At 35.0% G+C, this 15,897-nt stretch overlaps 1 protein-coding gene across 8 annotated transcripts; it reads right to left on the bottom strand.

Annotated features, from left to right (window-relative positions):
* Window positions 1-2,147: 2,147 nt before the first annotated feature.
* LOC112786940 (uncharacterized) lies at window positions 2,148-7,184 on the bottom strand. Of its 8 annotated transcripts, none has more exons than XR_011878980.1 (6): window positions 6,418-7,184; window positions 6,221-6,335; window positions 4,833-4,925; window positions 4,376-4,546; window positions 2,935-4,278; window positions 2,148-2,657 (listed from the first exon to the last, which is right to left on the bottom strand). XR_011878980.1 is itself a non-coding variant. In XM_025830324.3 (5 exons), the coding sequence occupies exons 1-4, from the start codon at window positions 6,657-6,659 to the stop codon at window positions 4,202-4,204; spliced, it is 555 nt and encodes a 184-aa protein (XP_025686109.1). In that variant the 5' UTR covers window positions 6,660-7,168; the 3' UTR covers window positions 2,148-3,978; window positions 4,164-4,201. The 8 variants fall into 8 exon arrangements, 3 of the variants coding, with proteins under 3 accessions (XP_025686109.1, XP_072086362.1, XP_072086361.1); XR_011878979.1 differs by having other exon boundaries at window positions 2,148-3,978; window positions 4,164-4,278; window positions 6,418-7,170; XR_011878977.1 differs by having other exon boundaries at window positions 2,148-4,278.
* Between the last annotated feature and the right edge of the window lie 8,713 nt (window positions 7,185-15,897).

Below are 15,897 nucleotides of genomic sequence, written 5' to 3' on the forward strand. Positions count from 1 at the left end.
GTATAGAAAAATATGACATGGTGACATGTCATCAAATGTCATCGGCAGTGTAAAGTTCCTGGGCAATTTAAAATCCATGACCTTGGTTGTGAATGGTCCAACTGCGTTGTCTGATTCGTTGCCTTCATTGTTTTGTTGATCTTTTTCTGGTTGTTGAGTTTCAGAGATATGTGTTGGATTAGAGTTTTCTTCCTCATCGTCTTGTCGTTCATTGTGATCATTGTTATGAGCAATCCAAGCATTGGTTAGCTCAGCTATCTGGTTTGCCATTCTTTTGTTTTCTTCTGCCATACGCTGATTAGCCTATTGTAACTCTATCACCATCCGAAGAGGCTCAGAAGGTGTGGGAAGATGTTGATTGGCCATAGGCAGACCTGGAAATTTTAGGACCTAAAAGGAAAAAGGGCTTTTGTTTTTAGGCCCCACGGTGGACACCAATTGTTTTTGTGAAAGTTGGCAACTGTATAGCTCGTCCATCGGTGAATAACTAGGAGCTTTCCGTCGAGATGAGTTATACTTCGGCAGCAAAAGAATAAGGGATTGGGTACCTGCAAAAGGCACTCCAACACTCAAGTTAGTGAGTGAATAATAGGCTTTGCAAATTGCAATAATCCAAACAATCTTCTTACTCTTCCCTTTATATCTGAAATGAAGAGTAATGGTTATGTCTCTGAGTAATTTTACTTTAAATGGAGAGTAATAGTATATTTGAATATTTTGGTATTTGTTTTGATGACTGTTATTGATAACCGATTTATAAAGTATATAGCTGAGTCATGACATATAGCCGAACTATAACGAACATATCATTATGTATAAGAATCCTTTGAATAACTGCATATATCCTTTCATTCTGAAAATGACAACAAAACAACACTATCAACAAATTAAAATCCCATGCATTACCTTGGCAAATTAAAACAAAAAAATAAAAAATAAATACACTAAATATGAAAATGAAATTTACTACTAACCACTTCATCTTGTAAAATCATCTCAATGGAAAAAGACTTTTCTGACTTGTGGCGAATTGAAGTTTTCACAAACGAATTATGCAAACTTTTAAATTCCAACTTAACTTTTTAGCGTGAATATTGGACAACATATCATATAATTGAGCCATATTTTTCAATATCAAACTAAAGAAAGAAATTAAGCCACAGAAAATAAGATATACTTTGAGAATATATAAGTATTCTTATTCTTATTAACGACACTATATATAATCTTTCCAATGAGTAGCAATATAACTTTCTTACGACACCAAGATTTTCAAGCGAACCAGATGTGTAGAAAACAAACTCAGACATTGAACTTTTTCATGTGTGTTGTGATGATTGTATATTAAAACTCATGCATCTATTTCAATTTTATTTATTTTTATTTTTTCCAAGTAAGATGGGACACCAAGTTCGTCTCCATCCCACTAATAGCCTCAATTGAACCTTGCCTCAACACACTACTCAGTTATAAAGCTTTTAGTTAAATAGTGGATAAAAGTGTGGTTTTTTGCCTAGACCCCAATCTTATATTCGTATTTTGCTACAGTTTTGTTACGCTTAATTTCTCAACTTTATAGAAAGATATTAAATACTAGTATTATTACACTTTTTTATCTTTAATATTATCCATGTGTGTATGATAAAAGTATAATGAAATGGTCGGATATTCAATCATATAGCATACAGAAATTGATGCCTTCAATTTCTTTTTGGCAAAATGATGTTATGTAATAATTGCAAGGTTCTAAACACTAAATCTGTCTTTCAAATCGCTTTAGTTATTAGTTTAGTAATTTATTAGTTCAATTAGTTTAATTATAGTTTAATCAAAAAAATATTTTATAATAAAATAATAAATAAAATATAAATATTATTCAAATTAAAAATATTATATAAATCATCATATTATAATCTCATTTAAATACAAACTCAAAAGTCAAATAATAAAAAAATAACTAAACATAAAATACTAACATTAAAGTTCGTCATCAATCATCAAAATCCGCCAAAACTTACCGTAGATTTACTTTGTTGAAATCAAGTGATGCAGCATAAAATGTACTACTATAGTAATACAGCAACCCAATAATCTCAACATGAATACAGTGATGCAAACAAAAAAAATAACAAGTAACAACAACAAGGTTCGAATCAAGAATATCAGAATCAATTAATACAACCACAGTATATCAAAAATTCTGAAACAATCCAATAATCTCAACATAGATATAATGATACACCACCAAAAAAAAAATTAACAAGTAACAATAGCAAGGTTCAAATCAAGAATATCATAATCAATGTTGTTGGCAGAGTGAAGAGCCTCCTTAAAATTCCTAATAAAGTTTCAATGTTGTTGGCAGAGTGAAGTTCTTGGGCATTTGAAAGCTGGTAATTTCTTTCAAAAAAGAATTGATTCTTTTTACTAACAACTTTGGGGTGACTACCACCATGGTCTTGACTTCTGAAGTATGAAGGTCGTCATCGTCACAATTATTTGGATTTTTCTGTTTTTCATCACTTCGACCATTCTGTTTCTGGTTTAATAACTCAGTCTCCCGCTGAACTTCTGCTCTCAACGACTCATTGATAGCCAATAATTCAGCCTCAATAGGAGGAGGTGGATTATTTCGCTATTCCGCCATTGATTATAACCTACAAAAAAAAGGTAAAAAATCAGGTAGAAAAAATGATAGTGGGGTTAGATTTAAACTCGTGCCCTATGATGGGGCCAAATGTTCCTGCATAGTAAGTCTAAGCAGTAGGTATAATTCATCTTGTTCAGGGATTAAGCTCTTCTTTGCCTGAAATGAAAGAGGTATCTGTCGGCTTCAAGGGAAACGGCGGTGGAGTGCACTTGAAAAGACACTCTAACGCTCAAGTAAGTAAAAGTAAAAGATGAGTATAATGTTATTCAGAATGAATAGCTTACCTCCTCCTTTTCGGGTTTCTTCTTTTTATAGTTATTGTGGTAAAAGACGGTTATTTTGTGGACCTAGTATTGCAGAGTTCTCGGGGATGTTAACATCATTTTGTGGTAACCGCTCCTGAACGTTATTTGAGCTCATACCAAAAAGTCCATCAAAAGAGGAAAACACATACTTTTGATTTAGTACATTTTATTTATATAGTTCCAATTTATAAGTAATGTAGGTTGTAATACCCTTACTACCGGAATGTCACGCTTCCGACTACACCACTCTAATAGCGAGGACATTACAACCACTTCTATATATATATAAAGTAGGAACCTTTACCTAAAATCCTTAGAAACTTTTTTTTGGAAACCGGAAACATTTTTCTTTTATATGTACATACATACATATATTCTCATCATTACAGCACTTACATATATATATAAATAGTATACACAAGTACTATACAAACATATCATAAAATCACAAACTCCTATCCCTCTTTACAAATGTAAATAACAATAACAAAGGCGAGGAAAAATATCTAAAATAATACAGCAATAAAGCACAATCAAATGCATAGTAATCTCTTCATAAGCTTTCTCGTCCGTTTTCTAAAAAAGATAGGACTACAGGGGGTGAGAACCTAACCACACGGTCTCATCAGAGGAATTTCAGAATTGTTATATATATATATATAAGAAAAATTCGTTTAACAGCAGTGATCATTGCTCGTCTTATGAATCTTTTCGCTAATTTAATTATCTTTAATTCTTAATTCCATCCAAGACAAAAAATCATCAAAACTTCGATTTATGTCAACTTTAGGCCATAACCCTCATCAATCCCATTTTTAAAAATCCTGTCTTCATACAACTCTTCGAACAATAACAATTAATCATCCCAAATCCAATTTCACACGGATTCCAACCTCAATAAACAAATCCATACATATCAATTTTCACCAAACTTACCGGGGCATATAACTTATCCAATCACGGCTTCTGCCCTAAACAATTTTGGCCTCCAGCCTAAATTACACCACAACACTTCACCATAATCTGAACCAACAAGTCACAATTACAAGTAATCAAACAAACAATCAAACACAGAGAATAATTATGACAAGTAGTACAATTAGCAATTAACAGAATATCAATTAGACAAACCAAGTAATTATGCAGACCCAAACAATTTCAAACAAATGCAGTATGATGCATGCCTATCTTACTAGCCGTGAGCTCACTTGTCAGTTAAAGTGACAGAACCCGAAAAATTCAGTAGCTAACCCAGATACCGTCTTTCTTCTGTGCATTCCCAAGAGGCATACAATCGAGCAATGAGTGCCCTACCACCTTCTCCTGGAAGCATACAATAATAGAAATAAATCGGAGAAAAGTACCCTACCACCTTTCTCTGTGAGGCCGTGCCATACAGATCGAGGGATTAGTGCCTTACCACCTTGCAGACAGAGAGAATATAGGCGGGATGAGACCACCATCCCTACATCAGACCGCAACCACGAACAAGCGGGATGGAACCTCTGACCTTTCCTGGTGCGGGTGCCAGACCAATACACAAGCGGGACGAATCCTACACCTTGCCACGCAAGTAGAACAAACCTCCGTCCTAGCCAAATCAGTCATTCATACCACAATCAGTTATAATCATTGACTTTAATCAATTTCATTATCTCGTGAGCAGGACCACGCCACCGTTCATACCGTGGGCGGGATAAACCTCCGTCCCCACAACATCAATCATAATCTCATTTCAACCATAATCACAATCAAACATAATCAAATCCACAATTATATATAACCAAACCTCGTCATAATCATAATTCATTCTTTTCACATTTATCACAAGGATAATTATCCTCAAACCGTGAACGGGATAAAACCACCATCCTCACCACAGTTGAAAATTGAACTGAAGGAAATCTTGAACCTTCTATCCTATTCCCCGATGCGACAAAAATGGGAATCCTCAACCTCAAACTTGTCCACTGCAACAAAAGAAGAAATCCTCAACCTCAACTTGTTTACCGTAACATTGTGCAATGTCTCATCATTGTTAAAAATCAATTTCACATATATTCCTAACATAACATCAAAATATTTCTTTTAACAAAATTCTAAATGGAGAATTACTCAATTCAATCTGTTATATTCACTCCAGTGTAATCAAAGATTTAAAAATGGTTCTCAGGCTCCATACGGAGGTTAAAGGGGTTTTACAAACTCGCCAGAGAAGCTTAACAGTTCAAAACAACATTCAAATATTCACATGACTCAAAGCCTTTTCTTTAACCAAACTTATGAAATCTCCCAAATCTTAATTGAACATAATCATTTTTATTCTTAAAAAATTATTTTAAATTCGCTAAAACGCCCCAAAAACATAATCCTTTCTATGATTATTCAAACTCAAATAAGTTAATTCTTCAGTTCACTTCTATTACTTTAGATTTCTCCAAAACTCCACAAAAACAGTCCTTTAATCAAAAATTAACCAAACAAAACTTTTTCCCGTTTAATCAAGTACTCAAAACTAATTTCAACTTCATTTCTTTAGTTTAAGACTTTCCTAAAAAGACTCCAAAATTATTTCGTTGCACCAATCAAATTCAAATGCTGTGAATTCACTAAACACTTCTCAAAACATAATTCTTAAATCCAAATTTTCCCAATAAGACTTCAAAACAAAGTCTGTAAATAGCACCTGTTTCCATTATTTTTATTTATTATTTAATTTTCACTCAAGTTCTTATAAAAATTTCAGTAGCATCTCCCCTAAAACTCGAACCTTTCCCTTCAAGGGTTCCTTCCAAACTAACATCTCTCAACTCTTTCTCAACATACCATTCAACATAATCAACTAAATTATGATTCCAATAAATTATCAACACAATCAAGAAACTAATCATAATCACAGCAAGAGACACAATGACATCAAATAAGCACCATTCATAGCCGCAAATCAATCCGTTCTCAATAATATCAAACAAAAGATTTTCAGTAATCATTTCATCATAATTCAATTTATCATTCAACACCACCAACTCAACATAATCGTTTAAAAATCAGATTCGCCAGCCTTCTCAATCAATCAGTAAATTAATCACAGTTCATAACCACAGACAATTTATTTTACCAATTAGTCGCAAAATACAGCCACATTCCATTACTCAATACAGCCCAATTTAAACCATAAGACTCGCACAATCACACAAATATTTTTCACATCAATATCGATTTATAACAATTCCTTGATATAAATATGTTTTAAGAAAAATCCTACCTTGGTTAGTCGAAACCCAACAACATGACAATAACAACTGCAGTTCCAATGGTTCCGATGACTTTCTGCAGCAGCGACAGCCACAAACGTAGTATGCAATAAAAAAAACTCAACCCTGAGACATTAACGTCGCAAAATCCTCGATAAACATATAACAGAATATCAACTAAAAAGGGTTCATAACGAGAACAACTTACTGTAATAAAGAGGAAAGAAGGAATGGAGTAGCAGCAGCTCCGATGGCCCTCACCGGCAAGAACAGAACCAGCGGTAGCTTCAAAGGGGCTGAGATAGCAAACTCTAATAGAACAGAGGCAAAATTTGAGGAGTAGCAATGGCGATGGTGGCTCTGGATGCAAGGACGCGACACCGGTTCACCTCCAGCCACGGCGAGCTCTATTGACGACAACGGCAACGGGAGTAGCAGTGACAGAAGCATCTGGCAGCTCCTGTGGTGGCACAACAGCTCGACGGCGGCGCAACAGCTCAACAACGGTGACGCGGGCTTCCACGACGGCGATGACGAAACAGCGACGACAGCTTGGTGGCACCAGCGGAGCGCGACGGCGGCAAAAGCGGCCCCTTCTCTCCTCGGGCTCCTCGGCAGCGTCCTCCATCGACGGCGATGATGAAGACCCCTTCCAGCGGGAGCTCCTCCATCCACGTCTCCCTCTCTCTTCCTTCTCTAACTCTCGCTCGCTCTCTTTTCCTCTGGCTCTTCGACAGCGATGGCGATGGCAACGGCGGCTTCCAGCGCCGTCGGCGCTATCTCCTTCCTCTCCTTGCTCTCCTCTCCTCTCCTCTCCTCTCCTCTCTTCTCTTCTTCTCATTCTCTCTGCGTGTGTGCGTGTTTCGTTGGTGAAGAAGGTGTAAGGAGGGTGCGGCGGCTGTATGGAGGTCTGAGGTGTGTGTTGTGTTAGGATTAGGATAAAATTTGAGGCGTGTGTTGTGTTAGGATTAGGATAAAATTAGAGTTTTTAGAATTAGCTAAAAAGAGTAGTTTAGTAATTGAAAACCAAATATAGTTTAATATAATTATTTTTGAGAATATTATTTATTTTTTAATTTATAAATTATCTTTAAATAAATACTTTTATTTATAAAATAAAATTTAAAATTTTAATATTTAATTTAAATTATATAAAATTTTTATTATTTTTTAATTGTTAAAATTTTAAATTGTGAATAAAAAATATTCAATTATTATGGAATTTACAAAAGTTTTAATTAAATTTTTAATTTAAAGCCTCGTAACTTAGATTTTATTATTTTCTAATAAATAATTTTTTAAAAATAAAACCATGAATAAGTATAATAAATTACAAATAATTCATTATTTATTTTCTAAAAATCCAGAGTCTTACATAGGTCAAGTAATTAGTAAGGAAGCAGTTATTATTATCATTATTTTCTTTTGAGTAAAGTATGTTTTTTATCCCTAATATTTTTAAAATTGTTCAAAAATACCCATAATGTTTAATTCGATTCAATTTTATCCTTAACGTTATAAATTTTAATTTTATTCTTACTGTTAAATTTAAAATAGCCAATTCTTAGTGAACATTTTTGTTCTAATTTTACCCTTAAACCTTTCTTATTATATCTTTCACTCATCCTTTCCTCAGCGTCTCAAACCTAGAAACTCTTATGTTACTTTCCTCTGCATATCTTCTCCATTATATCTCCATTGTCCCTCCTCCCTCCTTCTCCATCTTTTCTTTCTATACTCCAATATTCCTTAAAGAAGATATCTTTGAATCATTAGGTCTAAGGAAAATCATACCAAACAAAGCTGACTCCGGCTCTTCAAATTTTACAGGAGCCGTCAAAGCTTCACGTGCTTCATGAGGGAAAGAATGCAATGAGTGAGCACCCATGCTGTCTAACATTACATTTTCTATGGAATAAAAAAAAATTTTGAAAGAACACCCTTACTTCTTTTTGAAGGATATTCGTCTCCATTACCCAAGTTCTATTATTGATAAATATGTCATAAATCTTGTTGTATTTTCTTCTCACAAGTGTTTGTGTGTGAAAAAATTGTGTTTTTATCACCCAAAAAAACCCATTTTTCTCTTGATTTCTAAGCCCATAACATCTCTTCTTGGAGTAGGATAACATTATATTCATCAAGGTACTCTTTTTCCTTTGCTCTCAGAAATAGACTATTGACGTGGCGGAAATTGGCGGGTCAAGAAATTAATATAAGAGATACGTTGCAAGTACAGTTCTTTACCAACAAAAATCCGCTTATCAATTTAGAAGGGTTATCACAAAATTAGAATTAAAATACTGGGAGTATGAATCACAGGTCGTCTTCCAACGAGTTGCAGAAAGATGTGCTATTCTATTAATCAAATGTTTTCCAAAATGGTTTGAGTTTAATAAACAGGAAATTAAATCAGAGAATTTGTGTAATTTAAATAAAACTCTTGACCGGGAGTAGATTGATCGGAAGTTTTATCCTTGTTGGAGTTCTCCCAAGATTAATTGATAATAGAAGATTGTTCTGCTCAGTTATCCTTTACTGGTTAGAGGAAAGTCAAGCAAGTTGGAAGTCTAATCCTGTTCACAAGTTCTAATCCTCTCCCTTGGGAAGGAATAGTGTCAGTGACTAGAGAGCCATCCAACAATAAATCCAATTACAATTTTACTCTTGAGCATTCCAACTCAAGGTTCTCCTCTCAATCAACTCCCAATCAAGTTAGAAAACTACTCGCTCATTATGAATGTAAACTTCACAAAATAAGAAAGGGAAATAAAGGAAGACATGATAAATAATAATAAAAAAGATCAATTAAAAATAAAAATAGTTCTTGTATTAATAAATCCTAAAAATAATTCAATAGTAATTCTGAACAAATTAAGGATATGAAAGAGTAAGTGACAAGTAAGGAAAACAAACTGGGGTGATGAAGTCTTGGCGGAGGTAATAACTCTTATCAATATCCCAATCCAAAAAGCAATAAAAACAAAATCCTAAGAACTATGAATGTGTAGAGAGAAAACCTAGAGGAGGAGTAAAGTCAGATCTAAAACTAAAAATTATCTGGAATGAATCTCTCCCTGGTCTCTACATGTTCCCTGGCTCTAATCTGCTTTTCTGGGGCGAAAACTGGGTCAAAACATGGCCCAAAATCGCCCCCAATGAATTCTGCAAATTCTGCAGATCGCGCACATCACGTGATCGCATCATCCACGCGTTCGCGTCATCCAGCGTTTTGCCTTGCCACGCATGCGCGTCGTCCACGCATTCGTGTCACTCGTGCGGTTTCCAATCCATGCATTCGCGTCAGGCACGTGAGCGCGTCACTACGATTTCTCCATTTCGTGTGGTCGCGTGAGCCATACGTCCGCGTCACTTCTCGCTGGTCATCCCCTTAATTTCTTGTATTCCTTCCATTTTTGCAAGCCTCCTCTCCAATTTCCAAGTCATTCATGTCCTATAAAGCCTGAAACACTTAACACAGGGATCACGGCATCGAATGGAATAAAGGAGAATTAAAATACATAATTAAAAGTCTCTAGGAAGCAAATTTTCAACCATGAAGAAATTTTGGGAAGGAGTTGTAAATACATGCTAATCATATGAATAAGTGGGTAAAGATTTGATAAAACCACATAATTTAAACACAATATAAACCATAAAATAATGGTTTATCAACTATCTAAATGCTCAAGCTGTTTCTAAATGTCATCAATATTCTTTTTCAAGTTTCGCTTTCTCACAAAGATATTGTCGAAGGTCTCTCTGTTGAACTCTAAAGAACTCTTTTGCACTTTAACTAAACAATCAGTTATTCGAGGTGTTTTCCTACTCCACGTCTGTTGCACCACTGTCTTGTAACTAGGATACTCCAAACTTGTTGAAATCTGAAAAATCTATTTCCTTTTGGTTGTACTAAAGCAAAGCATCTAATAAGAATGGGACAGTAATCTGAATGAAGTCTAGATAAAATTTTCAAATAGGCTTCTAGAAAGGAGTACCTCCATAAAACGTTTGAAATTATCCTATCAAGTTTTTTGGCAATATTGCAGCATCCATGAGTTTTTCTATACCAAGTAAAATCTTTACCTGTACAAGGCAAGTCAAGAAGACCACAAGCATCTAAAATATTAGCAAAGACACTAGAATGGGTTTCATAAAAAATTCCACCTGTTAGTTCTTTTGGATGCAAAATTTTATTGAAATCTCCTATCAAAATCCAAGGACATTGACGACCAGAAGTTAGAGAAAGAAGATGCTCTCAAAGCAGAGTACGATGGGAATATTGCGGACTCACGTACATCGCGCTGCACAACCATTTTTTACTGCAACTTAAATTACTAATAAACTGATAAACCCTATTTTTAGGGTTTATCTTGTGTTGAATTTAGAGCATTTTATTAACCTTTTCTCACATTTACTCAATGAAATAGCATGGTTTTGTGATTCTCCCTTAATTTGTGCTTAAATGTGAAAACATACTTTTAGACCTTTAATTTGATGATTTTATTCACCTTTGATTCCACTAGATGCCTTGATTTGTTTGTTAAGTGATTTCAGATTGAAAAGGGGCTAGGAATGGATCAAAGGAGAGAAAAGGAGAGCATGCAAAATGGAGAACACATGGAAAAGCCAAAGAATTGGATGAGCTTATGGACGCGCACGCGCAACGTACGCGCATGCGTGGATCGCAAAACCCCAAGGGACGTGCACGCGTGCTATACGCGTACGCGTCGGTGGCTGCACGTGATTTTTAAGAGGAAAATGTGCCCAGCGAATTCTGAGAAGCTGTGGGGCCAGTTTGTAACCAACTTTGGCGCCAAAATGCCTAAAAGACCAAGGATTGAGGAGCAAAGGGGGATTCCATCATTCTACACACATTAGGATTAGTTTTAGTTAGTTTTAGAGAGAGAAGCTCTCACTTCTCTCTAGGAATTAGGATTAGGTTTAGTTCAATAATCTTAGATCTTGGTTTTAATTCATGCTCTCTTCTACTTCTACTTCTCAATTCTTTGTTGTTACATTCATCATTCTTCTATTCTTTTGTTGTAATCTCTTCTATGTTGCTTCTATACTTTGTTGTTGATCTACTCTTATTTCTTCTATTTCTTTTCAATCTAATTTGAGGTAATTCATGTCAATAATGTTCTTTTTTATTGTTGTTGTTAATTCTTTGCAATAATTGTTGTTAGATTCTATTCATGTTGTCAATTTACTATGCTTTTCTTTTATGCCTTCCAAGTATTTGTCAAAATGCTTGAGAAGATGTTAGAGTAGAATTTTATGTTCTTAGCTTGGGAAGGTAACTTAGGAATTATTGAGTTACTAATGTCCAAGTGATTGATAGTTGATAGCCATTGACTCTAGCCCTCATTAATTCAATTAGTGAATAGCTAGGACTTATGGACTTGGATTGATGTAGCTCATTTGACTTTCCTTTACTTGTTAGAGGATGACTTAGTGGGATTGATCCTTGCAATTATCATATTGTGGTTAGTGATAAGGATAGAGATCCTTAACCACCAAACCTTGCCAAGACCTTTTTGTCATTTGATTTCTTTTATCATTTACTTTTCTTGTTTCCTAATCAAAACCCCAAAATATACATGTCCATAGCCAATAACAAGAACACTAACCTGCAATTCCTTTGAGAGACGACCCGAGGTTTAAATACTTCGGTTTATAATTTTAGGGGTTTGTACTTGTGACAAACAAATTTTTGTATGAAAGGATTGTTGTTGGTTTAGAAACTATACTTCGACGAGATTTCAATTGTGAAATTTTATACCATCAAAAATTCATTCATCACAGATGAGAGAAACCAAATTTTCCCTTTAGGGCCACTGGTCTCGACAATACCCACATCATGAAACCCCAACTTCTCCCAAAAGGACTTTAAATTAGAAAATGGGATATAAGTCTCAACTAAAATAACAAACGACGGATGATATCTCTTAAATAGTTCTTTACAATGAATCCTAGCCCTTTTATTAGAGGCTCCCCTCATATTTCAAGCCAAGATGTTAAAATTTGTACTATCCATAATAACTATGAAAAATAAAATAGAGAAACCAGGTACCCGTTAATGAGTAGCCGTTGTGACATCCCTAGAAGCTCCATGAACATCTTGATTGGCTTTGACTCCTTCCTCGCCAGGTGCACTTGCCTAAACTTCCTGCTCCACTATATTGGGTGAGCTTTGCAATAATGGAGGTCTTCTCCTCTTGTGCTTATTCTGTTGCAGAGGAGTTTCAGTAACATTATGGGACTTAATATGCAAATCAACGCACTGAGAGAGCACTATTTTCTTGGATCCAGAAGAGAATGGTCTATTATTTTCTTTTAGTTTTGGGCCTGTATTAGAAAGAATTGGTCCTATTTTTGTACTGGACCATGGCCCATTTTCGCTAATCCTTTTCGGTGGACCACTTGTAACATCCTACTATTCAGGTCTTTATGCTTGAGTCATATGTCAATGATAACAAGGTGGTACGACCCAAGGTAGAGTTATAATACTTATATAATTAGAAGAATTTATTAAAATAAGAAGCCTGAAAGGAATAAAAGAAAATCGCGAGCGCAAACTCACATGTATTGAGAAGTATTGCGTTCGGATAAGCGAGGTAAAATAAAACTTAAAGGAGGAATAGAGTAAAGACAATATATATATATATATATATATATATATATATATATATATATATATATATATATATATATATATATATATAGTCATGACCTGTGAAGTTTAGGTCGGTTAGGGTTACAGAAATAAAAATAGTTGATAACAATTTCTATCTCTCCGAAACATACAGCATAGCCTCTATAGGCAAGTTTCCAAAATAAATATACATACATATACATCGTTTAAGTTTTCCAAAATAAAGATGGAGAAAATCTAAACAAAATAAAACACAGAACTCAAGATAGCTTCGCCGTCTTCCAGATGAACTCCAGCTTATCGCAGAGTACCAGGACCTGCATATGAAAAACAGCGGATATATACAGAGTGAGAATCCCCAACGCATGGGTCCCAGTATAGTAAAAATACCAAATAGATACAATATAAGATAACAGGAAACTCAATAAGCAATATTAAACTCCACACATCATTATTTCTATCCTAGGTTCTCACGAATCCGTGACTAGGGGGATTTCTAATCTAATTCACTTGCATCAAAGTTTCCACAATCATTTACCTACAAGTTTCTGCAATTCTCCAAACTCCAAACAGAATAGCCCTCAACGTCAACCAACACCAGCATGACTGATGCACCACTATTTTGTGGTACATTTTGTGCTTAATTGAGTGGATTTTATCCACTAAACTCACACTTATTCATATGAATTGCGTGTTTTACATTTTCCTTCCTAATTCTATGATATAGTTGAAAACATGTTTCCTAGGCCTTTAAATTGTCAATTTCTAATTATCCTTTATCACCATTCGATTCCGTGATCTGTGTGTTAAGTGTTTTCAGGCTTTATAGGGCAGGAATGGCTTAGAGAAGGGAAAGAAAACATGTAAAAGTGGAAGGAACGCAAGAAAATGAAGTTTTGAGAAGCTGGCAACGACGCATACGTGTGACTGACACGTACACATGACAAGGATTTTTGCCAAGCGACGCGTACACGTGACATGCGCCACGTGCAAAAATTTGCAGAAAGCACTGGGGGTGATTTCTGGGCTCCTTTTTGGCCCAGTTTCAAGCCCGAGAACACAGAATAGAGGCTGCAGAGTGGGGGAATCATTCATTCATACAACTTTCATTCACATAATTTTAGGTTTTGGATGTAGTTTTTTAGAGAGAGAGGCTCTCTCCTCTCTCTAGGTTTTAGGATTCTTAGGTTTAGCTATTTTCAATTTCAGATTTCTATCTTCGTTTAATTTAGTTTCTCTTCTACTTTTATTTGTTCTAGTACTTTAGTTTGTCTATTTTCCTTATTGATTATTTTATGTTACCACTTTAGTTTATGAATTCTCATGTTAGATTTGACTTTTCTATTTAATGCAATTTGAGGTATTTCATATTTATGATTGCTTTCTTCAATTTATGTTATTGATGCTTTCAATTGGTTGTTTAGATTTTATTATCTCTATTGCTTTTCTATGCTTTTATGTTGTGCCTTCCAAGTGTTTGATAAAATGCTTGGTTGCATTTTAATGTAAATTTCTCTCCTCTTGGCTTTGGTTGAGTAATTGGAGACTCTTGAGTTATCAAACTCCTTTGTTGATTGATAATTGAAAGTTGTTAGTTGATTTGGATCCCTCTAAAGCTAGCCTTTCCTTAGGAGTTGACTAGGACTTGAGGAATCAAATTGATTCATCCACTTGACTTTCCTTCATAGTTAGAGGTTAACTAAGTGGGAGCAATGGACAATTCTCATCACAATTGATAAGGATAACTAGGATAGGACTTCTAGTTCTCATACCTTTCCAAGAGCCTTTCTTAACTATTAGTTTACTTTCTTGCCATTTACTTTACTTGTTCCTTATTTCAAAACCCAAAAAGATAAAATCCCATAACCAATTATAAGTACACTTCCCTGCAATTCCTTGAGAGACGACCCGAGGTTTGAATACTTTGGTTATTATTTTTATTGGAGTTTGTTACTTGTGACAACCAAATTTTTGTATGAAAGGATTATTGTTGGTTTAGAAACTATACTTGCAACGGGAATTTATTGTAAATTCTTTACTAGCAAAAATATGTTCGTCAATGACGGATCTCTCAGTTATACAAACACAAGCAAGGCAAACAAGTAAACACAAGTAATTTCAAGTAAAACAATTAGCATATAGTCATTCAATATGTACAAGTAAACAAGCCATGACAAATAGCAAACCAAACAAATTAATCAAATACAGATGATGCATATCTGTTCTACTAGCCATGAGCTCACGTGTTGCTTACTTTGCCAGAATTCGACACATTCAATAGCTAACCTGAACATAGAACACTACCACACAAAGTAAGTGGGACTAAGTAAACTCTTGCATACTACCTGCTTAACCTAGAGCAAGTGGAACCAAGTCACGACCTTGCATACTACCCAAACAAGTGTTTACAAACTCAACCTAGAGCAAGTGGGACAAACCACAACTCTTGTGTACTACCCAAGTGTCTAAATCAGTAATCCGGAGTAAGTGGAACGAACCACAACCCTTACATATTACCCCAGATGTTTCAATCATTAATCCGGAGGAAGTGGGACTAACCACAACCCTTGCCTAGTGGCCAAGTGTTACAAATATCACCACGGTTCCTTTATTAATCTATCAAATTCATTACTCTGCGAGCAGGATTAAACCACCGTCCTCACTTAACCTGGAGCAAGTGGGACAAGTCCCGACCCTTGCATACTACCCAGATAGGCACATCTCAATCTCATAAACATCCTCATTATTTTTTACTCATAATCATTCTCTAAATCTCATAACCATCCTCATCGTAGTTCAATTGTAAACGTTCATCATCATATCTCAAGCTCATAATCAATTATCACTCATCATCATTCCTCATCATTATATTCATCCTCATCATACTTCACTTCACATTTAGTTTATCTTTCTTTAATTCACTGTCTCGACTTATTTGGTCTCATTCCTAGCTCCTCTACCCTCTAATTCACCGTATCTAAACTCATAACAGGATTTACAGAGGTTTAGAAGACTCGAAGAATGGTTAAA

The sequence above is a fragment of the Arachis hypogaea genome, chromosome 20 (assembly GCF_003086295.3).
Source record: "Arachis hypogaea cultivar Tifrunner chromosome 20, arahy.Tifrunner.gnm2.J5K5, whole genome shotgun sequence".
Taxonomy (NCBI): domain Eukaryota; kingdom Viridiplantae; phylum Streptophyta; class Magnoliopsida; order Fabales; family Fabaceae; genus Arachis; species Arachis hypogaea.